A 23,278-nucleotide genomic window follows, 5' to 3' on the forward strand; every position below is an offset into this window, starting at 1 on the left:
TCACACAGATTGGTAGTTAGAAAAGAGAGGACTTGGTGGACCCCCTGGGAGAGTCTCAGGGACTCCCCAGCAGTCCTGGGACCGCTGCCCAAAGTCTGGTTTATTTCCTGCAGGAGACTTTAAATGCCTTGAAAGCAGAGAATATTTCTTCATTCAGAGGGTCACTGAATCCTAGTTCCTGGCCTTCTCCACAGTTTTCACTTGGAACATGTGATAAGATGTTTTGGACAGACTGACTGATAGAGGGAGCTATTGGCCAATACTAGCCCACAAATATAATACCGAGATTAAAGATTTTTCTCTTTCACAGAGGCTGAAACAGATTTCGACAGAATTGGTGTCTGAACAGCCACATCCCTGTGCTCCCCAACATCTGCTTCTCAGAGAGGCTGCCAAGAAGGCAAGGCAAAAGTTAGACGTACCAAGATCAACTTAAAAATATCTGCATTTATTTTTAAAAGGGGAAAAAAATTTACAATAGCCAAAAAAGTGAAGGCAACCCAACTATCCAACCACGGATGAATGGAGAAACAAAACGTGGTATACACATACAGTTGAATATTATTCAGCCTTAAAAAGGATGGAAATTCTGATACATGCTACAACATGGATGAATCTAGAGGACATTATGCTAAGTGAAATAAGCCAGTCACAAAAAGACAAATGTTCTATGATTCCACTTATATCAGGTATCTTGAGTAGTCAAGCTTATAGAAACAGAAAGTAGGATGGTGGTTGCCAGGGGCGGGGGAAGGAGAGAATGGGGATTTGTTTAGTGCGTATGAAAATGTTCTGGAGATCAGGTGCACAACAGTGTGAATACTTAACACTATTGGACTGTACACTTAAAAGTGGTAAAGAAGGTTAAGTTTTATGTTATGTATATTTATTTTGCCACGATTAGAAATAAGTTTTTAAAAAAAGAAATGGGAAGAAAGAGCAAACTTTTTTCTCTAATTTAGTTCTGGCTGATTTCACCCTTTAACTATTCAATTCAGTTGTACAAGTGTTTATTGAGCACATTCTATGTATAAAGTGCTTCTAAGGAACAAAGATCAGTTAAACAGTGCCCATAATCAAGGAGTTTGCCCTCTAGTAGAGGGTTGGTTAATTTATACACACAAACAAGTAGAAGGCCACAAGACATGCAATAACAGAATGAAAATAGGTCTTGGTGAAGGTGATGCCTGGACTGGAACTTAAGGACAACAGAATTTCTGTAGAGACTGAGTTGTTGCGGGGGGCAGGATGAGCACAAAGGAGACCAACTAGTTTCCCGCCTTGTCCTTCAGGTAAAGGCTTGGAATCGTGTTTCAAGAGATATTAAAGATCTTTGGTCCAATTTCTCATTTAATCCAGGAATCCATTCTAGTTGAATGAAGAAAGAAATCAGGAGACAATTCCAGGTAAGGAAATGTGACTATTGCTGGGAAAACATGGTCCAGGGTAAAGCACATTGGATTGGTTTATAGATTTGCTTTCCATCTGGCTTCTGCCTGAGAGCTCTGTCAACCTCTCTGAGAACTGGGTTCCTCTGTTCCAAGGTTGTCACATACTACAATGAACATATGTGAAAATCCTTGGCAAGCATTTGAAACTCCATGTTACCTTCTCCTTACTACTCTGGCTAATTTCTACTCCTCTTTCAAGGCTCAGCTCAGGACTGGCTGGGATGGAAAAGTTGTGCACTATGGTCCACTCTACCTTCACACTGCATTGAGTGGCCTGCTCACAAGTCCATCTCACCAGCCTGTGAACTCCCTGAGGGGAGGCAGTGTCTGTCTGATTTCTGTAACCCCCAAACTTGGCACAGTGCACAAGTCATTCAGTAGGTAAGTAGCTAAGAGCACTGGGCTTGAAAATCACACCGTCAAAGGTTAAATCCTGGCTCCGCCACTTAGTAGCTATGTGACTCTGGCCAAGATCCTTAACCTCCTCCCTGGGCCTCAGTTTCTTCAACGGCAAAGTGGGATAATAATGAAAACGACTTCATAGGCTGTCGTGAGGTGTTTAAAACAAACTCAAACACTTAAAGCTCATGGCCCAGTGCCTGGCACACAGGAATTCTGAACAGAAACTTACTATTAAGTTCTTTATATGTTTGTTGCATAAGATAAAGCTGTAAATACCTACACTCTTTTCTTAAAAGGGTCACCTTCGTATCAGAAAACTTTGCTGAGCCCCTGGTGACTTACCGCTACCTCTGGGGCTCTGGGGTGACTGATGTCCCTCCAAGGAGCAGGACCCCAAGACCGGCCGGGCGTGGGCGGGGCTCTGTCTCCCGGTCCCCGGCGGGGCGGAGTCCGGCGCGAGGTCACGTGGGGTGCGGGAGGCGGGTCTTTGCGCGCGCAGGTCACGCGGCCGGTGTTGACACTTCCGGGTGGGACCACAGTGAGGCGGCGGGGCAGGGGCTGGCACCTCCCGCAGCAGCCATGGCGTATACGGGCCTCACCGTGCCTCTCATCGTGATGAGCGTGTTCTGGGGCTTCGTCGGCTTCCTGGTGCCCTGGTTCATCCCTAAGGGTCCCAACCGGGGGTAAGTGCGCCAGGCCTGCCTGGGGAGGGACGCGCGGTGAGGACCCGCAGAGCCGGGCGGGGGAGGGGGCGATTCCGCACCGGTCGGAGACCTTGCCCGGGTGATCCTGCCCTCCAGTCAGGCCCCGACCCCCGTGCAGCCCCTCGACTTCCTTATCGCAGCAGCCTCAGTGTCTCCCGGCCTGAACGTGAGGAGGGTGACTTCCGGCGGACCCTCCTTGGGAAGGAGTTGTAGGGGAATTTTTTCTCATCACGTCTCTGTGTGGGGACGGTGCAGTCGGAAATGGGTTTATAAAGACTCAAGGAGAAGTTGGGGTTCGTCCCTAGACGTCTGTCGCCCCTTTAGCCCTGCCGTCCACCCAAATGAGGCCTCGTTTGCCTAAACTTTAAAGGAACGGATCAAATAAATAAAACAGAAATTGATCTCTCTGCCTCACAGACTGTCGCAGTTGCAGAGGACAAGCTTGTGCAGCAACGTTGAGCCCAGGCCTTGCATCTATCGGGCGCCAGGCTCTAGCTGGGGCTTGATCTAGAGCGAGATTAATTATCAAAGAGTCGGAGGTATTGTTTAGAAACCCCTGCGTCATACCTTTCCAAGGGCTCTCCAGCCCTTGTATGTGAGTGTAACAAGCTCTTAGAATGATTGGTTAAGAAAGACTTTTTTCCCCCAGACTTCTTTGTTAGAGCTTTATCTGTCTTGTAAGTAAACTTTTTTTTTATTGTAGTATGAAACAGAGTCTTATCTTCAAAGGGGCTTTGGAACACCCTCTTTCTGGTTCCTCTTTGCCTTTTAGTCATTTTTTCCTCGGCGGCAAGATCATGTGGGGTGAAACTTAGACTGAAGTCACAGATTTGGGGGAACACCATCTCTTGTTTTATTCTTTGAAACGAATTGGTGGCTTCACAGTGCTCTGCATGCAGAGTAGACATTCAGTAAAAAGTTATTGAGTGGATAAGTCTATTGCCTTTATTAAAGGAAAGAAAATGCTATTACTTCCTTAATGTTTTGTGACCTGAACCCCTTTTGCTCTCTGGAATAAACTGTGTTAGACCTGTTACTTCCATCGAGCTTACAAGTAAATCATAATTTGTTTAAAAAGGAAAAATGGTGGATGAATTTCTGTCATTTCACTGTATTAGGTTCCTCTTCCCCACCCCACCCCTAACATCAGTTATATAGGGTCATCTTTCCAGCCTGTAATAGATGATTTAGAGTGTCAGAATTCTGGGGTTATTAAAACAATTTGTATTAACCAAATTTAATTCCTTGGGCTTGTTTCTCCTACTGGAATTAGAGAACAACATAGTACTCTTTTGTTGTGTTTCTGTCTTCAGCTGTTTCATTACCCACTGTCTTCCTTTCCAGCCTTCATACTCAGAAAACATTTATTAATGTTCTGGTAGTGTTGACCACTCCTTTCTTGAAGACCCCCATTTGGGGCCCACCATGCCCAGCCTTGGGTCTTGATGCCACTGGTGTTACCCGGGGTAATGAAACGCCTCCAGTGGTCCATGGGCTACTCAGTTTCTAGCCCTAGTGTCACTATTCAGGTTTGACCTGCTAGTGATATGTTATCTGGATCTAATTCATAGCCTCCACCTCAGTCCTTGTATTTCCTGCTCTTGGCAGGATTGAGCAGGTCTTAAAACACTAGGTGTCTCCTAGGAGTTACTGTATTACACTTTGAGAAACACTGCTCCCAGCTGGATGATCCCTATGACCTTGGATAGTTTAGTTAACTTTTCCATGTTCCTGTTTCCTCATTGTAAAATGGAAATATTAGTACTGAATTAGTATTAGTTCCCCTTTACCTTCTGAAAAGACTGCAAGTGATTTTTTTTTTTTAAATACACGAAGGAGCTGAATTGATTCAAGGACTCTGGTGAATTTTTAACACGGGAGAGCATTTCTGATTTGAAGGATTAAAAACATCTTCGTTAAGGAGCTAAGTAAAGGTGCTGTGTGAGAAGGGAAGAAAGGAGACTTTGCTGTTAAATCCTCTTCTCTGAGATCCCTGCACATCAGAATGCAGAAACCTGGGTGATTAGGAGGTTTTCAGGACCTCATGAAGCTGGGGGGAAAAGGGAGCAAAAGGGGAAAAACTCTTCTGAATCTATGTATAACCTAAAACAAGCCTCTTACTCTCATCTTTTCTACAACTGAAAAAGGGCTGGATAAAATGAAGTCTGTACCTGGAGTCCTGGTTCCTGACCATTCCTATTTTTCATGATTTCCCATTCTCCTCTTTAGGAATCCACAGATTCTCTGAAAGCTTCAGATTTTTTCACAGTGGCTCCCTTAGCAGTAGTTGTGGGGGAGGGAATGGGGACAGAGCACAGGGATTAGTGTTACAGTTCAGTCAGCTCCAATTTTTTCAGACATAACATTTTTGAACATTCAGAAAAATAGAGTAGTACAGGTGTTGTATAACACCACCTAGATTCAATAATGCTGACATATTCATATTTGCTTTATATTTGCTTTGTCTATGAATCCAGGTGTGCATACATACATACGTAATTTTGCTGAATCATTTGAAGGTAAATTGCAGTTATCATGACACTTCACCCCTAAACTCTTCAGCAGGCAATAACTTAGAAGAAGCACATTAGGAACTGATATTTTAATGAAGCACATTAGGAACTGATATCTTAATTAAAAAATTTTTTTTCTTTTCTTTTTGGCTGCATTGTGCCGTGCGGCTTGCGGGATCTTAGTTCCCTGACCAGGGATCGAACCCGCACAGTGGAAGCGTGGAGTCCTAGCCACTGGACCACCAGGGAATTCCCATGAGGGAGCGTTTGATATCGAATTATTAATCAAATAGTACAGAGGGGCCTCAGCTGTTTCCGATCTCTGAGTTGGTCTTTTGGGGAAGGGAAAGACTGAGGGAGGGATTCCAGGTTGGGGCAGGGGAATGGAAGAAGAGGAGCAGAAGCTTGGGATGGAGAATAATAAACATGATGTGCAACCCCCAATACCTATTTATATATGTACTATAAGGTACATGTTTTGAAGAATGTGCCTTCAGGATATATCCAGAGTCTGACCGGTTCTCACTACAGGCACTGCTACCAGAGTGGTCCATTGGTGCAATTCCCCACTAACTGGTTTTTCTGCTTTTCCTTTTGCTTTCTCTTCCCTAGTCTATTTCCACCCTGCAGAGAGATCCTATTAGAATTTGGGTCAGATTTTGTCAGTCTTCTCCTCAAATCCCTCCAAAATAGCTTCCCTTTTCCTTTCAGAGGCTACCAGATACCTCTGACCTCACTTCCTACCAGGCTGTCCTTGCTCAGCTCAGCCACACTGGCCTCTGTCCTCTTTGAATGCCTGATACCCTCTCACCAGGAACCTTTGCTTTGCTAAACTTCAGGGGTTTTCATCCCTTTTGTTCACTCCTCTCTCCCCAGAGCCTGGTGCATACAAGTCACTCTGAATCTGTTGAATGGACAAGCCAGTGTATTAACCACAGAAAATATATGCACACACACAGAATTTCTAAAGGATGAGTTAAACATAATATATATAGGAGTTCAGATATTTGCCCCCTGCCTTCTAGGAGATAGTCTTTCTTACTCTATGGGGTGTGGAGACCCCGTCTTTGGAAGTCACGCCTGTGAATGATGGGGGAGCATTGAAAGGTGATAAGCTGCAGAGTGATGTAATGAAAGGAATATTTTAGAAAGATTAACCCAAGGTGATTGTAGAATGAATGAAAGATTGTATGGATAGAATGAAAGGGAAGGAAGAAAGTTTTGAATCTGCCAGCAGTTAGCCAGGCAGACCTGATAAATTTTGATTTTAACGATGGGAATAGAAAGGAAAAAAATCCGCATAAGGAGAGCTGCTTCAAAGGACTAATCCACAGCATTTGGTGACTGAAGGTGCAGGGGAGGCATGAGTAAAAAGATGACAGATTGGAGGGGTGGGTCAGATGGGTGGAAATGGCAGAGCTTCTCTGGAGTAGGAGATTTAAATTTGGAAAGAGAAATGGGAAAAGAATATCATGAATTCAATTTTTTAAACGTTGAAATTCAGCTGATCAGAGATCCAGGTTTAACTATTTTTCAGACAGGAATGGAGATGGAGAGAGGTCAAGGCTAGAAAGTCATATTTTGGTAACACGGAAGAGCTAAATCGGACTCCACATTGGATCTGTTTCTTTGACTTTAACCTTTGCTTTTCATTGCTTTTGTTATTATAATCATACATAATGGCCTGCCTCAGGGAACCCTATCCCTCTGCTAGCCCTGCTTACCTGTGAATGGCTGCAAAAAAGAAGAAACTAACACATCCCCTCACGGAGGCTGGTCATTCCAGATGTTTTGCAAGACTGATGGCCCTTTTACTTTACTTCCTCACCGCCTCTCCCTCTCTGATTCTATAAAAGAAACTGGCATCCAGACCCAGAGAAGATGGTTTTTCGGAGACACCAGTCTGCCATCTTCTCGGGCTGCCGGCTTTCCCAATAAAGTCGTATCCCTTGCCTCAACACCTCGTCTCCGATTCATTGGCCTGTCGTGCGGTGAGCAGAGCGAGCTTGGACTCAGTAACATTTTTAGCAGTATAGTGTCATTTCATATACCAAATAGGGCAGTTACTTGGATGTCAAAGCTATTACCAGTACAGCCTTTTGTGTTCAGTTTCAGATGGGTTTGGATTAGACCCCTAATCTGTGGCATCAGTACACATTCCCTTAAATACAAATGTTAATGACTTCCGTAGAATTCTGCTGTGTGCACCCCAGGGCACCCTGCTGTCTCTGGTGTTTGAACAGATTCAGATGTATTTTCCTGGTTGTGCAATCCTTGCCAGGTTTGATCACCTGGGAAGGGAACTTAAACCTCCTGCAAAGTCTGCATAGTTTGCTAGTTATCTAATGCTTGCACTTTTTTTTTTTCTCCAGAGTTATCATCACCATGTTGGTGACCTGTTCCGTTTGCTGCTATCTCTTGTAAGTAGTTTTTTCCTAAAACAATAAGCAGTTATTCCTGGTATTTATCATATGTGTGAATAAAAGTTAAATACGTGGAGCATGATTGTCATGAAACTTTACATTTTTGTTTCACTGGGGCTTGTTCCTGGTGTAACATCTAGAAATAGTATCCTAAGGTTGAAAAGAACACTTTTCCTATGTTCAGGATATATACCTAAGAACTGTACAGATGCTCAGTTCTTCTGGCAATACAAGTGTAATTTATTTGGCACAAATTTCAATCATACAATTAGCCAGAAATTGTCATCGTACTGCTTTATATTTTACTACTGTGAAGTATTTGAGCCTACTCATTTCACTTAAATTTCTCACTATGAAGCCAATAAAGCCATTCTTTATTATGTATTTATTTTTGTCTGCGTTGGGTCTTCATTGCTGTGCGTGGGCTTTCTCTAGTTGTGGCGAGTTGGGGCTTCTCTTGTTGCAGAGCACGGGCTCTAGGCGCGTGGCCTTCCGTAGTTGTGGTACATGGGCTCAGTAGTTGTGGCTCATGGGCTGTAGAACGCAGGCTCAGTAGTTGTGGTGCACGGGCTTAGTTGCTCTGCGGCATGTGGGATCTTCCTGGACCAGGGCTCAAACCCACGTCCCCTGCATTGGCAGGCGGATTCTTAACCACTGCACCACCAGGGAAGTCCTGCCATTCTTTATTATAACTTTTGTTTTATCTCATGAATAGAAGTTGAGCTAGAATTGTGATTGAGTAAAGTAAGGGTAATTTTTTTAAACAATTCATTATACACTGTATCAAAGTATGATGATAGTTGGCATCTGTTCGAATAGATTATATAAACTTGAATGAAAGCTTTGGAATATGTGAGGTAATTTCTCAACATATATTTTTGGAATACTGTTTAAAATGACAAAACTGCATTTGAACTATTATTATTTTTTATTTCTTTGCGGTACACGGGCCTCTCACTGTTGTGGCCTCTCCCGTTGCGGAGCACAGGCTCTGGACGCACAGGCTCAGCAGCCATGGCTCACGGGCCCAGCCGCTCCGCGGCATGTGGAATCTTCCCGGACCGGGGCACGAACCTGTGTCCCCTGCATCGGCAGACGGACTCCCAACCACTGAGCCACCAGGGAAGCCCTATTTTTTTTTTAATTAATTAATTTTTGGCTGCATTGGGTCTTCATTACTGCACGGGCTTTCTCTAGTTGTGGCGAATGGGGACTTCTCTTGTTGCAGAGCACGGGCTCTAGGTGTGCAGGCTTCAGTAGTTGTGGCTCGTGGGCTCTAGAGTGCGGGCTCAGTAGTTGTGGCGCACAGGCTTAGTTGCTCTGTGGCATGTGGGATCTTCCTGGACCAGGGCTCAAACCCATGTCCCCTGCATTGGCAGGTGGATTCTTAACCACTGTGCTACCAAGGAAGTCCCAGTTGAACTATTCTTTCTTTTTTTTTTTTAATTGAGATATATTTCACATACCATAGAACTTATCCTTTTAGGGATTGCCTGTTAAGAGTTTAGAACCAGCAATTCTCTTTTTTTAAAGAGAGCTTGCTAGCTTCCTGAGACTTCCTTATATGGAAAGTATTGGTGATGGCCAACTCTTGCTTAGTGCCCACGTGTGGTAGGAAGCAGCATTCTAATCCTGTGATGAAAGGCTGTGGCTCTGAATCTATGAATTTCTTGTATCCTGGGACTTTTGCACTAAGGTTTTTCAAAGAGGTTTGTGGGTATGAGCCAGTTCTGGTTGTTGGCATAGATCAAAATCTGCCCCTGACAAAGAGTTATTACCATGAATTTTGGCTATCTGGCCATTCGGTCACTTGCTTCAGTGCAACTTGAAGTGTTTAAAGCTGAATCATATAGCACTATAGAAGTTTGGCTAAATGATGATGATGTTGTTTGACTGCCTTGATACGAGTGCTTATGTGATGAGACTTTATGCAGTTGGCTTGTTTAGTCTTTTCGTTTTAGTTAGAAAGGTAAAAAAGAGGCCTTTTCAGGTCATAGCTCAGCCCCCAGAATGGAAGTCTGACATGTAGCGAATAGAGGGCATTCTTATCCTAGCTGTGTTTAACTCTAAAGAGTAAATGAGAAGCAGTACATGCATCATCAAGAATTCCTCGTTTAAGTAGGGGTGACTGAGTACCAGCCTATCCTACCGAATCTCCTCTAGAAATTACAGCAAGGAAGCCCTTAATCAATCCAGGAGCCAAGGAGTGGTCCTGTAATTGAAAAAGCCTTTGTTTTCATTCCTTTGATCTCTACTGCATGAGCAGTAAGGTTAGTGGTGGGGTCTTAAAAAAAAAAAAAAAAGACAAAATTATTGAGCAGAGGAATGACTTGAGATTAAACCAAGATGAGGTTAAAATGTTTTGTGACTTTCTGGTCCTCCATCGTCTTTGAAATCTGGTTAATTTTCCTGTTATTCTCTTTTTTTTTAAAAAAAATAAATTTATTTATTTATTTACGGCTGTGTTGGGTCTTCGTTGCTGTGTGCGGGCTTTCTCTAGTTGTGGTGAGTGGGGGCTACTCTTCGTTGCAGTGCACAGGCTTCTCATTGTCATGGCTTCTCTTGTTGCAAAGCACAGGCTCTAGGCACGTGGGCTTCAGTAGTTGTGGCACGTGGGCTCAGTAGTTGTGGCTTGCGGGCTCTAGAGCGCAGACTCAGTAGTTGTGGCGCATGGGCTTAGTTGCTCCGCAGCATGTGGGATCTTCCCGGACCAGGGCTCGAGCCTGTGTCCCTACATTGGCAGGCGGATTCTTAACCACTGCTCCACCAGGGAAGCCCCTGATACTGTCTTTAAAACAGGCAGGAGACCTGTCAGTCTCATGCCTCCTATCTTCACTTTCAAGTGTAAAATAAAATAATTGGACTTGGTTGGAAATGGTGTCACTTTGAGTATTAGTGACTTAGTTGAGGACAGTCTGTGAGCCCTTACCTCTCTTGCTGTCTAGCTTTTTTCCTTTGTCCCAATGTGCTGGTGACTGCTCTATTGACAGTGGGTCAGTACTGTCATCGATGTATTAATAAAGTTAGTTAGTACACAGTGTTCCAACATTAAATGCTTCTGGAGGCCATTTTATGGGGAAATGAGCTGGGTGGTATAGACTTTATGCAATTGTTTTTTTCTTTTGTTTCTTTGAAACCTGATCATATATCCTATTTAGCGAAATATCTGCCTGAAGCATACAGGTGGAATTCAAATCCCAAGTATTTTACATCCTTATTCCACAAAGGGGTGGGATTTCTGTAACAAATTTAATTTGAAATTCAAAGGACACTTTACTGTTTGGCACTAGTACATATAGTTTCTTGAAAATACCTCATTTGCAATTAAGACACCCCCAAAGAAACTAGATTTCCTAAACAAAGTCATGTTTTGCAATACATTCATAGACTTTTGAATTGCCTTCTCTTTGTGGCACTTTTTCCCTCCTTCCAGTTTGTTCTAGTTCAAGGTTAGATTCCGCCAGCCGAACCTTGTTTGAGCTCTGAATAAATCAGGATCTCTGCCAGTACAACCAGCTTGTGTTGCTAGCTCAGCAGAGTAAAGTCTGAATGCTCTACATCTGGTTTCCTCTCTAAGGCACAAGATCACTTTTGTTTCTTAAGCATACAGGCCTTTTAGTTACTATTCTATACTTTCTCTTGGTCTTTGGTTAGTTGTTAATGTCGGGTTATGTTGTAGCTTACCCAGAGTTACAAAACTCACATCCTAGGGGTAAAGTAGAAATTTAGTGTTGTGTTGTGAAGGTACAATTGCTTCTTGGAAAACATGCTGTATCTTTAGCACTTGACTAATTGTAAATCTTACCAGCAGAGTGATACAGGAAAAAAAATGTTGACTAGGAGACCAGGAGACCTTGGTTCTGCTAGGCTGAATAATATTTGGCGTGATTATGTTGTAGTGTGGTTTGGTAAATTTTTAAATAAGATGCTGTGTGTGAAAACTTATAACAAAGGATAAGAAAAATATAGTATTATCAGTGATTTTTAAAAATAAATTATTTTAATTCAAAGAACTATATGTTACTTGTAAGCACAGTTTGCTTACATTGCCTTTGTAGCATTCATTTTATTGGGCCTTATTAGAGTTCATTCACTCAACTTATTTATTGTTAATAATAATATATACTAATAGTACTATAATGAACCTACTGTGTACCAGGCACTGGATATATAGCAGAAATATTCTGCCTGCCCTCTTTTTTAAATAAATTCATTTATATTTTTAATTTATTTTTGGCTGCGTTGGATCTTCGTTGCTGCTCGTGGGCTCTCTCTAGTTGTGGTGAGCAGGGGCCTACTCTTCGTTGCGGTGCACAGGCTTCTCATTGCGGTGGTTTCTCTTGCGGCGGAGCGCAGGCTCTAGGCAAGCAGGCTTCAGTAGTTGCAGCACACGGGCTCAGTAGTTGTGGCTCGCGGGCTCAGCAGTTGTGGTGCACGGGCTTAGTTGCTCTGCGGCATGTGGGATCTTCCCAGACCAGAGCTCGAACCCGTCTCCCCTGCATTGGTAGGCGGATTCTTAACCACTGTGCCACCAGGGAAGTCCCCTCCCTGCCCTCTTAAGGGAGGGGAGACAGGCAGCAAAACAGAGAGCCAGTGAAGCCGCCAATCACTTCCCAAAGAGGTTTCCTCATCTACTCATTCTCCCAAACCCCTACTCTGTGGCCCCCAAACGAGTCCGCCTCACTCACTTCTCCAGCCCCCTAATACTGCCCATCTCACAGGACCTGCACAGCTTTCAGACACTTTCCCCTACGTGTCTAGGAATTTGCAGATCCACAGTTGAGCCCAACCTTGCTTTGGTCCTGCCTCTAGAGCCAGTTTGGGGACAGGACATGATTACCTCCCAGGGCCAGGGTTCTTCACTTTGGTTTCCCACCAAGTACCCACAGCTAGTCAGTTTCTAGAATGTTCTTTACTATAGCATGCTTTGTTTTGTTTTTTAAGCTTTCTGTTTTTGGACTTTTAAAACTTACTGTATGCTCTCTACAAAAGTAGAATAATGTAATGAATGAACCTTCACGTGTCTGTCATCCATGTTGAAAAATTATCAACTCATGGCCAATCTTGTTACATCCCCACACACTTTCCCTTTCCACCCCAGATTTTTTTGAAGCAAATCCCAGACATCAGTTTATCTGTAAATATTTCAATATATGTATATCTCTAAAAAGTAATCATTCTTTTTTCAAGTATAGCCCCAAACCATTATCACACAAAAAAAGTTAATTCCTTTATATCATCAAATATCATTTAAATTTCTGTAGTTGTCTCATATACTTTATTTATATATTTATTTTACAGTTTGTTTGAATGAAGATGCTCATAAAGACCCTGCATTGCGATTAGCGATGTGTCTTTCAAGTCTCTATTGGTTTCTTCTCCAAATCTCTTTTTTTCCTGGCATATTTTAATAGAAAAAAACCCAGATTGTTTGCCCCATAGTTTTCCAGAGTCTGTTCCTTATTAACTGCATACCCATGGTGTCATTTAACATAATCCTCTTTCTTCTGTATTTCCTGTAAATTGGTAGTCATACTTAGGGGCTAGATCACATTCAGGTTCAATTTTTTGTTGTCTGTTTTATAAATGGTGTTGATATTTTCATCAGGGGTACATCATGTCTGACTTTTCTTTGTGTTGTTGGCATCACTGATGATGTTCTATTTCTATAACTTCTTATTTATTCATTAGCTAGAATATGTCCATAAAGATTTACTTCATCAACTATTTTGTCATTCAAATAACTGAAAAACGGTTCACAAAGAAAAGCTAGGATATATGTGTGCTCTTCTCTCTGCTTACCTGTTTCAAAATAATAAATTGTTTCCTTAGCATCTTCCAGTGGTGAGTAATGATTTTTGTTTTGTGTTAGTATCATTATGATCTGATACAATTAAACATATTTGATGTATTTCAATCCAATATAATTAGTATCTCTTTGGTGTTCAAATTGTCTCACCTTTGGCCAGTAGAAGCACCTGTATATGACCTTCTGTTAGCTGGTTGGTGGGGTCTGTCTTCACCTTCAGCTTTGAAGCTCCTTCAGACAGGAAATGTGTTTGGCGTAGGTGAAATGTCTGTCTTGTCTCTCCATAGATTGGTAATTTTTGTGTGTCTCTCTCCTGTCTTGTTTGGTGATGTCTGCTAATAAAAGGAAATAGCGGCATCAGTCCTGGAAAACAGTGGGTAATTAAAATTAAATTTGTTCCTGAGATATGAAGTCCTCCTGCCCTTCCTCCTTTCAGCTTGGAACTCAGGTGGATAGCCAGAGGAAGCCATGTTCTGTTTTAGCTAATTTGCTTGTTGCCTTCGTGGGTTTTTCTGTTTGTATCTCTCATTTATAGTTGTCTGTGTGTTCCACAGCTTTGCTACCCATCTTCCCCTAGAATTCAACTAGTAAGTATTTCGTAGAATACCTACTCTGTGCCAGTTCCTGGGTTTATGATAGAGAACCACGTCCCTGCCCTCCTAGAGGTGACAGTCCAGTGAAGGGAGTCAGACAAGCAGGTTAACAACAGTAGCAGCAAAGCTGTTCTTGATTTGTAATAGACAAGGTGAGAAGGTGCTTTAAGGAGCCAAACAGGGTGCTGTGATAGAGAACAGTGAAGGGGTGGGAGGGAGGGAGGGTTTATTGAGAGCGCTCACAGAAAGCCTGTTGGAGGAGGAGTCAGCCATGGGGGCAGCTGGAGGCCCGGTCTTCTGCAAACACGAAGGCACTGAGAGGTAAGGAGCTTGGAATGTTCTGGGAGGGTAGTGTGATGGGGTTTGATAGTGAGGTGAGGAGTGGTAGGTTTGGGATTTAGGTGAGGGCCAGGTCATGTAGGATTTTATGGGCTTGGGGTTTAGGTTTTATTTTAAGTAGATAGGAAATCTTTTCAGATTGTAAATAATGGAGTGATTTGGTCAGATGACCACTTTGGCTGCTCTGTGGAGAGCAGGCTGCTTGGAGGCCAGAGTGGAAGCAGGGCCACAAGTTAGGAGGTTACGGCATTCATTCAGGTGAGGAATCTTTGTGGTTTGGTCTGAGGTGGTGATAGTGAAGATAAAGGGGGTGCACAGATTTGAGAACTAATTTGGGAGTAGAATTTATTGGTCCTGCAGGTGGAGGAGGTGGGAGGAATCAGCAGTGGGTCCTTGGTTTCTGGATTGGGCCATTTACCAAGATGGTGAAGACCTGGGACAGGACAAATTTCAAAACAAAACTTCAGTTAAGTTCGTGCGAAGATTGAGATGCCTGTGAGCCTTCTAAGAGACATCAAATAGGAAACTGGATATAAGAAGAGAGATTGGAGGCCATACGAGTGCATGTAATTGCCTAAGACAGGGGTTTTCTATGAGGCTGGCATCCAGTAGGTAGAGGCCAGGGATGCTGCTGAACATCCTACGCTGCACAGTCCAGCCCTCCTCCCCACAGTGCAGAATTATGCAGCCCCAGATGTCAGTAGTGCTAAGGTGGAGAAACCTGACCAAAGGGAAGGATGGCGAGAGAAGAGAAGAGAGGTTAGGGCCAAACCTGAGGAATGCCAACATTTAGGTGTTGTAGAGATGAGGAAGAGCCAGCAAAGGACAAACTCAAGCCTCCTCTGTCAAATAAGGGGGAGTGACTGGCACAAATGAGAGGGTAGTAAAGTCAGTAGGCACGCATACCCAAGCAGAAGGCAGTTCTTCGTGAGAGTGGGAGAGAATTGTCTGCAGGCAGCAGAGGGAGCAAAGAAGTTATTGATGCCATTGCCAAAGCCTGAGCTGTCTGTTGTAAGAATAAGCAGCCTTCTCAGCTTGAGAGAGCCTCAGGGGGGAGCCCGGCTTCAGTGATGCTGGAGTTGGGGAAGTGTGAGAATAGAAGGTATGAGTGGCAGATCACTGACCAAGTTACAGAGAAGACAGTGCACGGGTTTGGGAGAAACAAAAGGGAGGGAAGTTGGATCGAGTGTTGAGAAGAGCAGAGCAGTCTGGGAATGGGATTTGGGTCATATTAGATGGTCCTGGGAGGTCTGGAAAATTTTTTTCCGGCAAAAATTGAGATAAACAAAGATATGAGACCTGTTGAACAACTTCTTATCATTTACCTTATTAAGCAAGGACTTGGACCTAAAGGCTTTCCGCTATAGCCTGACCTGGGAGAGGGTTTGGCAGTTAGGCAAGACTGCTTCCAAGGGCCACCGGCACTAAAATGGTGGGGTCAAGCTTTGTTTTTGTTGCTGTTGTTTTGTTTTGTTTTCCCAATACAGATATTTAGTGGTCACTGCGCCATTTGTTGAAAAGACTTTCCCTTCTCCATTAAATTGCTTTGGCATCTTTGTTCAAAATGGTTTGACCATATATGTGTGAGTCTATTTACAGACTGTCTATTCTGTTCATTGATCTGTTTGTCCAGCCTTATGATAATACCACACTCTTTTGATTACTATAGCTTTATATTGAAATCAGGAAATGTAAGTCCTCTGTTTGCTCTTCAAGTTTATTTTGGCTATTCTAAAATAGCCATATACATTTTAGAATCAACTTGTCAGTTTCAACAACAACAAAAAAACCTGTTGAAATTTTAATTGGGGTTGTGTTGAATCTGTAGATAAGTTTGGAGAGAGCAAACAATATTGAGTCTTCTGATAATGAACATGGTATATCTCTTCATTTATTTCAGTTCTCTTTTCTTTGTTTCCTTCTCCTTACTTTGGGTTTAATTTGCTCTTTTTTTCTAGGCTGTTAAAGTGGAAACTAAGAGCATTGATTTAAACTTCCCTTTTTTTTAAATTCATTTATTTCGTTGTGCCTGGTCTTAGTTGTGGCAGGCAGGCTCCTTAGTTGCAGCTCGTGGGCTCCTTAGTTGTGTCATGGTAACTCTTAGTTGTGGCATGTGAACTCTTAGTTGTGGCATGCATGTGGGATCTAGTCCCCTGACCAGGGATCGAACCCAGGCACCCTACGTTGGGAGCACGGAGTCTTAACCACTGTGCCACTAAGGAAGTCCCTCCTTCTTTTTATTATTTTTATTTTATTTTTATTTTTTAATTTAATTAATTTAATTAATTTAATTTTTTGGCTGCGTTGGGTCTTCGTTGCTGTGTGTGGGCTTTTCTCTCTAGTTGTGGCAAGCGGGGGCTACTCTTCGTTGCGGTGCGGTAGCTTCTCTTGTTGCGGAGCACAAGCTCTAGGCACACGGGCTTCAGTAGTTGCAGCACGTGGGCTCAGTAGTTGCGGCACATGGGCCCTAGAGCATGCAGTCTTCAGTAATTGTGGCGTGTGGGCCCAGTAGTTGTGGCTCGCGGGCTCTAGAGTGCATGCTCAGTAGTTGTGGCACACGGGCTTAGTTGCTCCATGTCATGTGGGATCTTCCCAGAACAGGGATTGAACCCATGTCCCCTGCATTGGCAGGCAGATTCTTAACCACTGCGCCACCAGGGAAGTCCATCCCTCCTTCTTTTTAAATGTAAGTGTTTAATACCGTAACATTCCCTTTAAACATCACTTTACCTAGACCCTACAAATTTTGATGATGCTGTATTTTCATTTTCAGAATTGTGGTGTTTAATTTCCACGTATTTGGCACCTTTCTAGATATCTTATCAGAAGGTATATTATGTAAGATTTCAGTTTTTTGAAATTGGGATATATTTTATGGCTCAGCATGTGGTCTTATCTTGATAACCATTCCATGTGCACTTGAAAAGAATGTATATCCTCCAGTTGTTGGGTAGAGTGTTCTGTAAACATCAGGTCAAGGTAGTTCGAATCTTCTTTGTCCTTACTGATTTTTCTTGGTCTGCTTTTATTAATTACTGAGAGAGGGTGTTAAAATCACCAGCTATGATTGTGGATTTTTCTATTTCTCTTCTTAAAAGAAAGATCCTTTTTTTGCTTCATATGTTTTGAAGCTCTGTTATTAGGAGCATGCATATATATGATTGTCGTGTCTTCTTGATGAATTGACATTTCTGTCATTATATTAATAAGATATCAATCTTTATCCTTGGTAATACTCCTTAACTCAGTTTTTACTTTGATCGATAACCATACCACCTTTCCTATGCTCACTGTATCTATGTCTTTATATTTAGAATGTGCCTTTTCGAAGACAGTAGGTGGCTTGTTTTTACTTTTTTATCCATTCTGACTGTCTTTGCCTTTTGCCAAATGGATATTCCTTATACAATTAATGTAACTATTGATATAGCTAGGTTTGGGTTCACTATTTTGTTAATTGTTTTCTGTTTGTCTCAACTCTTTTTTGTTCCTCTGTCCTTTTATGCCTTTCTTTAGGTTAATTGAATATTTTGAGTATTCTGTTTTAATTCCTCCAATGGCATTTAGCTATACTTTTGTATTTTTCTTTTTTTTCCTTTATTTTTTGTATTTTTCTTTTTTAGTGTTGCTCTAGAGATTACAACATGCATTCTTAACTTTTCACAATCTATTTAGAGTTAATATTGAACCATTTCAGGTAAAGTGTAACAATCTTGCAACAATGTGATTCCATTTACTCCCCATCCTTGTGCTATTATCATATATTTTACATCTTTATATGTTGTAAAACCCTTACTACAGTGTTACAATTTTTAAAGAATCATATGTCTTATAAAGGAATTAAGAGAAAAAAGTCTTTTGTATTTGCCTACATATTTATCATTTTTTAAGTTTGTCATTTCCTTTTGTAGATTGGATTTCCAGCCTGAAGAACGTTCTTTAGTATTTGTTACAGGATAGGTCTGACTACAAATTCCCTCAGTTTTGTTTATCTGAAAATGTCTTTATTTCACTTTCATTTTTGAAGGATTTTTTTCTGGGCTGACAAGATTTTTTTTTCTTCCTTTCTTTGAGACAACTTTAAAGGTGCTCTTCCATTATCTTCTGGTCTCCATTGTTTCTGTTGAGGACTGGCTGTAATTTGAATAATTGTTCTTTATGCATTCTTTGTCCTCTGGATGTTATCAAGATTTTCGCTTTATCTTTGCTTTTCAGCATAGTTTCACTGTGATGTGCATAGGTGTGGTTTTCTTTGAATTTATTCTGATTGGGTTTGCTGAGCTATTGGATCTTTAAGTTAATGTTTTCCACCAAATTTGAGAAAATTTCAGCCTATAGTCTACTTTTTTTTCTTTTTGCTCTATTCATTCTCCTTCTGAGACTACAGTTCCACCTATATTAGACTGTTTGATTTTTTTTTTTCCAATATTTTTTCCCTGTTTCTTCAGATTGGATAGGTTCTGTTTTTCTCATCAGGTTCACTATTTCTGTCATCTCCAATCCTCTGGTAAATCCATCCAAATATTTTTCAGTTCATATATTATACTTTTTAGTTCTAGAATTTCCATTTGGTTCTTTTTTAAAGTTTTAACGTATTTTCTGAGATTCCCAATCTGTTCATTCTTTATAGCCAATTTTTCTTTTAAGTCCTTAACCATACTTATAATGCTGTTTTGTTTTGAGTTTGTTTTAGATCAATAAACACCTTTATTATGTGAGCTAACATAAGAAGGAGGAGGATTTCTTTGCTTTTCTGGGCCTTGATTTTCCTCAGATAGAACTCCAGCTCCTTGCCCTCTAGTACACAGCCATTTGCAGGCCACACCTACTTTAGAGACAGTACCTTTTAACTGATCATCTGTGTCATTTTGGACTCAGCTTCTGTGGATTCCTTTGTCCTTGATTGTTGATTACATTTCTTGGGGTTTTTGCATGTGTGTTTTTTACTAAATGCTAGATATTGTAGATGACAGACATTCTGGATTCTACTTTGTTCCTCCGAAAAACGTTAAATTTTTTCTAACAAACGGTTAAATTATTAATTGATCACCTTAAACCTGTGGAGGGTTGGTTTTACACTTTGTTGGGCAGATCTATTTCAGTTTTTGCCCTTAGAGTGAGTTCTCCATTAAGATGTGGCCCTTCTGAGGTTTCAGTGGAAAGTCTGAGGTGTTTACCAAGCCCCTCTAACTTCAGACTCCAGTTCTCTTCCGCTGTTGTACGCAGCAGTGGAAATCTCTGCTCTGTTTTTTCGGCCTTCTGGGTGTTTTCCACCAGTCCTTGGCATTTGCATTCATGGTTCAAGGATGAGCCAAGGAGTTAAGGGAATTTATACACAGGTTTTGGGGCTCCCCTTTGTGACACATCTTTTTTTGTGGTTTCCCCTCTTAATTTCTAACTGCTGGCAGCTCTGAACTTCATCTGTTGATACCTCAAGCCAATAAGACTGCAGGGTTTTGCTAGAGCTTCACACGGACTGGACAGTGTCCTCAGGGGAAATGCTGTATAAAACTAACTTCCTTCTTTCAAGGATTGAATCCCTTCTAGTCTCTACCTGCTTTGGGCACTCTTTAGTACCATCAGTTAGTTGTTTTTCATATTTTGTTCAGAGTTTATAATTACTATCTATAGAATGAGTCTGATATAAGCCACTCTGCTACTACCAGAACCAGAACTTTACCTGTTGACTTTTTTTATTTTCAGGTATTATATTTTTCATTTCTATAGAAGTTCTTTTTGCTGCTTTTATAATTTTGTTTTCCCTCCCTCCCTATCCCCTCCTTCCCCCTCTCCCTCCCTTTCCTCCTTCTTTCTTTCTCCCTGCATGTGTTTTAAGTGTATCTTATTTCTTAAAACATAGTAGACAGTTTATTTTTAGTGCATATCTGATCATTCCATTATCTGAAGTCTCTTCAAGTTTGTGTCTGCTCTTTTCTGTCTCTCACTCATGGTGTCTTGTTTCCGTATGCATTTAGTTATTTGACTGCCATCTGTCCATTTTCCCTGTAGTGTGTTTTTGGTTTTTTTCTTTTGACTGTGCCACACGGCTTGCAGGATCTTAGTTCCCTTACCAGGGATTGAACCTGGGCCCTCGGCAATGAAAGTGCAGAGTCCTAACCACTGGACCACCAGGGAATTCTCTGTTTTCCCTATAGTTTTATATGTATGACTTCTTGGGGGCCTGGTATGAGGGTGGGCTCTTCCAGAAAGTATTTACATTGCTTCTGCCAGGTGCCTAAGGCCATCATGAGTGTGGCATTAAATTAAGTAAAATTCTTGGTATGTTCTTTTTTAAAACCATGTAGTTGGCAAACCTTCATGAAGACCAGTTCTCAATGGCAGTGTTTTTCTCCTTCCTTCTTGGTGTTTGTATTTGAGACAGTTGATTTTCCTAGCATTCCACTTAAGGGGGTCGTTTGATTTTTCCTTATCTTGAGACAGAACCCTTTGGGGTCTTAGCTTTTTTGCGGTGTGTGGGTGAAACTTCCATTAGACTTTCTACCTTCAATGGGCGCTGGGCTTTGTCTACCGTTTTTCATGCCCTTCGATGTCTGAAAATAAAAGCTGAAGTTAACCTGGTTTAGTTATGCTCTCAAAGTATGGAACACAACCTGTAGTCACTTTATTTTCCTCTCTGGGTACTTGCCTTCACTTAGTTTTTTGCTCTGAGACTTGCTTACATTTCTCTCATGGATTCATGTAAAATATTTGGATGTCTTGATTGTTGATAGTGGAAAGGAAATCTAGGTACCTGTAGATATTATTATCTACTATATTATCTACTATATCTATTATCTACTGTATTAAAAGGTTTATTTTTCTTACTCTGACCATATAATCTCTTCATTTATAATTTGGCAGATAAGAGAATTTGAACTGGAAGGCCTAGTATAGGAAGTGTGGAGAAAAGAAAGGAAAAGATGATTCAACTTTAGAGCTGGCAAAAATAGGGCATATTCCTATTTTTGTATTGTAGTAGTGCAAGGGCCATAGAAGAGATACAGTTGGCATCAGGTTAATGGAAAGTAAGTTTATGCCTTCTCATCTGGAGCTTGGGGTCCTCTTCCAAACTCCCATGGCTATGGCAGAATTAAGTTCCTTGTGGTTGTAGGACTGAGGTCCCATTTCCTTGGCTTGGGTATTAGTTGGGGGCTACTCTCAGCTCCTAAATGACACTCACATTCCTTGCCATGTAGCTCCTCCATCTTCAAAGCTAGCAAGAGAGAATCTTCCTTTGTGTCAAATCCTCCTCATCCTGTAGCAGTCTGGGTCCAATAAGGAGGTAGCAACCACACAATAGGTTAAACACAGGAAGTTTAACATAATTATTCACTGTGGCAGAAGAGTAACTATAAGATAGAAGGAAACTCCATATGGTACCCTAGGGCTCAGGGAGAGTACCCAAGCAAGGACAAACTTGGAAAGAATTCAGACCTTGTTGGAGAAGGTATAGTTCAGCCCACCAGATAGCAGAGAAGTTCATTAGTTTGGCCAGGCTGGAGTTGGTCTGGAGTTGGTCTGGAGTTGCTGGGCAAGCAGTTGGCCACGCTCTAAGTGCAGGTAGCAGAGCAGGCTGGAGAGATCAGTGGCCGGGTAGTGGGAATTCTTGTGCCACTGTGATCAGGAGGACTTCAAAGCATGTAGGCCAGGTAGGGGCTCTGGTTTTCATGTCGGGAGGGCTGCAGAAAGGTTATTTCCAGGCCAAGTCTCTAGATCAAAGAGCAACCGTGTTCTGGGCCACAGCCTGTGCAGATTCCACCAAATGTCCTCATACCCACTCCCCCAACTTCTAGCCCATGCTGTGTCCCTCCAGCTACCTCTACTGAGAAAGCTTAACATCGTGCTCACTTTAAAGGAGAAAAAGGGATTCAGTTTTTTATTACAGAGCACATATTAAAGGGTGCATTGCAAGATGGTGCATTGCAGTTTTTTATTACAGAGCACATATTAAAGGGTGCATTGCAAGATGGTGCATTGCAGTTTTTTATTACAGAGCACATATTAAAGGGTGCATGGCAATGAATTAATAAGTGATACATGTACTCCAAATGGCCTTCATCAGGAAGAGCCCTGTCCCTTTTAGGAGCTCACCTGATTAGGTCATGCTCACTTGGGGTAAATTCTCTTTCTTTTTTTTTTTTTTAATTGAAGTATAGTTGCTTTACAGTGTTTCAGGTATACAGCAAAGAGATTCAGTTATACATATACATATACATGTATATACACACACATATATATACTTTTTCAGATTTTTTTCCATTATAGGTTATTACAGGATATTGAATATAGTTTCCTGTACTGTACAGTAGGTCCTTGCTGGTTATCTATTTTGTATATAGTAGTGTGTATCTGTTAATCTCAGGCTCCTAATTTATCCCTCCCCTTCTCCCTATGGTAACCATAAGTTTGTTTTCTATGTCTGTGAGTCTGTTTCTGTTTTATAAGTAAGTTCCTTTGTATCATTTTTTTTAGATTCTACATATGAGTGATATCATATGATATTTGTCTTTCTCCGTCTGACTTACTTCGTATAGTAATCTCTAGGTCCATCCATATTGCTGCAAATGGCATTATTTCATTCCTTTTTATGGCAGAGTAATATTCCAGAGTGTGTGTGTGTGTGCGTGCGCGCGCACATGCGCACGCACACATCTTCTTTATCCATACATCTGTTGATGGAAATTTCCCTTAAAGCCAGCTGTATCTTTTTTTTTTTTGAGGTATAGTTAATGAATAATATTATGTAAGTTTCAGGTGTACAACATGGTGATTCACAATGTTTAAAGGTTATATTCCATTTATAGTTATTATAAAATATTGGCTATATTCCCTGTGTTGTACAATACATCCTTGTAGCTAATTTTATACATAATAGTTTGTATCTCTTAATTCCCTACCCTTATATTGCCCCTCCTCCCTTCCTCTCCCCATTGGTAACCACTAGTTTGTTCTCTATATCTGTGAGTCTGTTTCTGTTTTGTTATATTCACTAGTTTGTTTTATTTTTTAAATTCCACATGTAAGTGATATACAGTATTTGTCTT

General features: G+C 41.5%; 1 protein-coding gene across 2 annotated transcripts in view; it reads left to right on the top strand.

The window, feature by feature from the left end:
* The first annotated feature begins 2,355 nt into the window (after positions 1-2,355).
* ATP6V0E1 (ATPase H+ transporting V0 subunit e1) overlaps positions 2,356-23,278 on the top strand; it is a 34,994-nt gene continuing 14,071 nt past the window's right edge. Inside the window, exons 1-2 of one of the 2 annotated variants that reach the window (XM_019946024.3) lie at positions 2,356-2,536; positions 7,443-7,490. In XM_019946024.3, coding sequence (XP_019801583.1) covers positions 2,433-2,536; positions 7,443-7,490 — 152 coding nt within the window. In that variant the 5' untranslated portion in view covers positions 2,356-2,432. The remainder of the gene's footprint in view (positions 2,537-7,442; positions 7,491-23,278) is intronic. The other variant, XM_004314976.3, reaches the window with a different exon arrangement.

This window comes from Tursiops truncatus, chromosome 3 (genome assembly GCF_011762595.2).
Source record: "Tursiops truncatus isolate mTurTru1 chromosome 3, mTurTru1.mat.Y, whole genome shotgun sequence".
Taxonomy (NCBI): Eukaryota; Metazoa; Chordata; class Mammalia; order Artiodactyla; family Delphinidae; genus Tursiops; species Tursiops truncatus.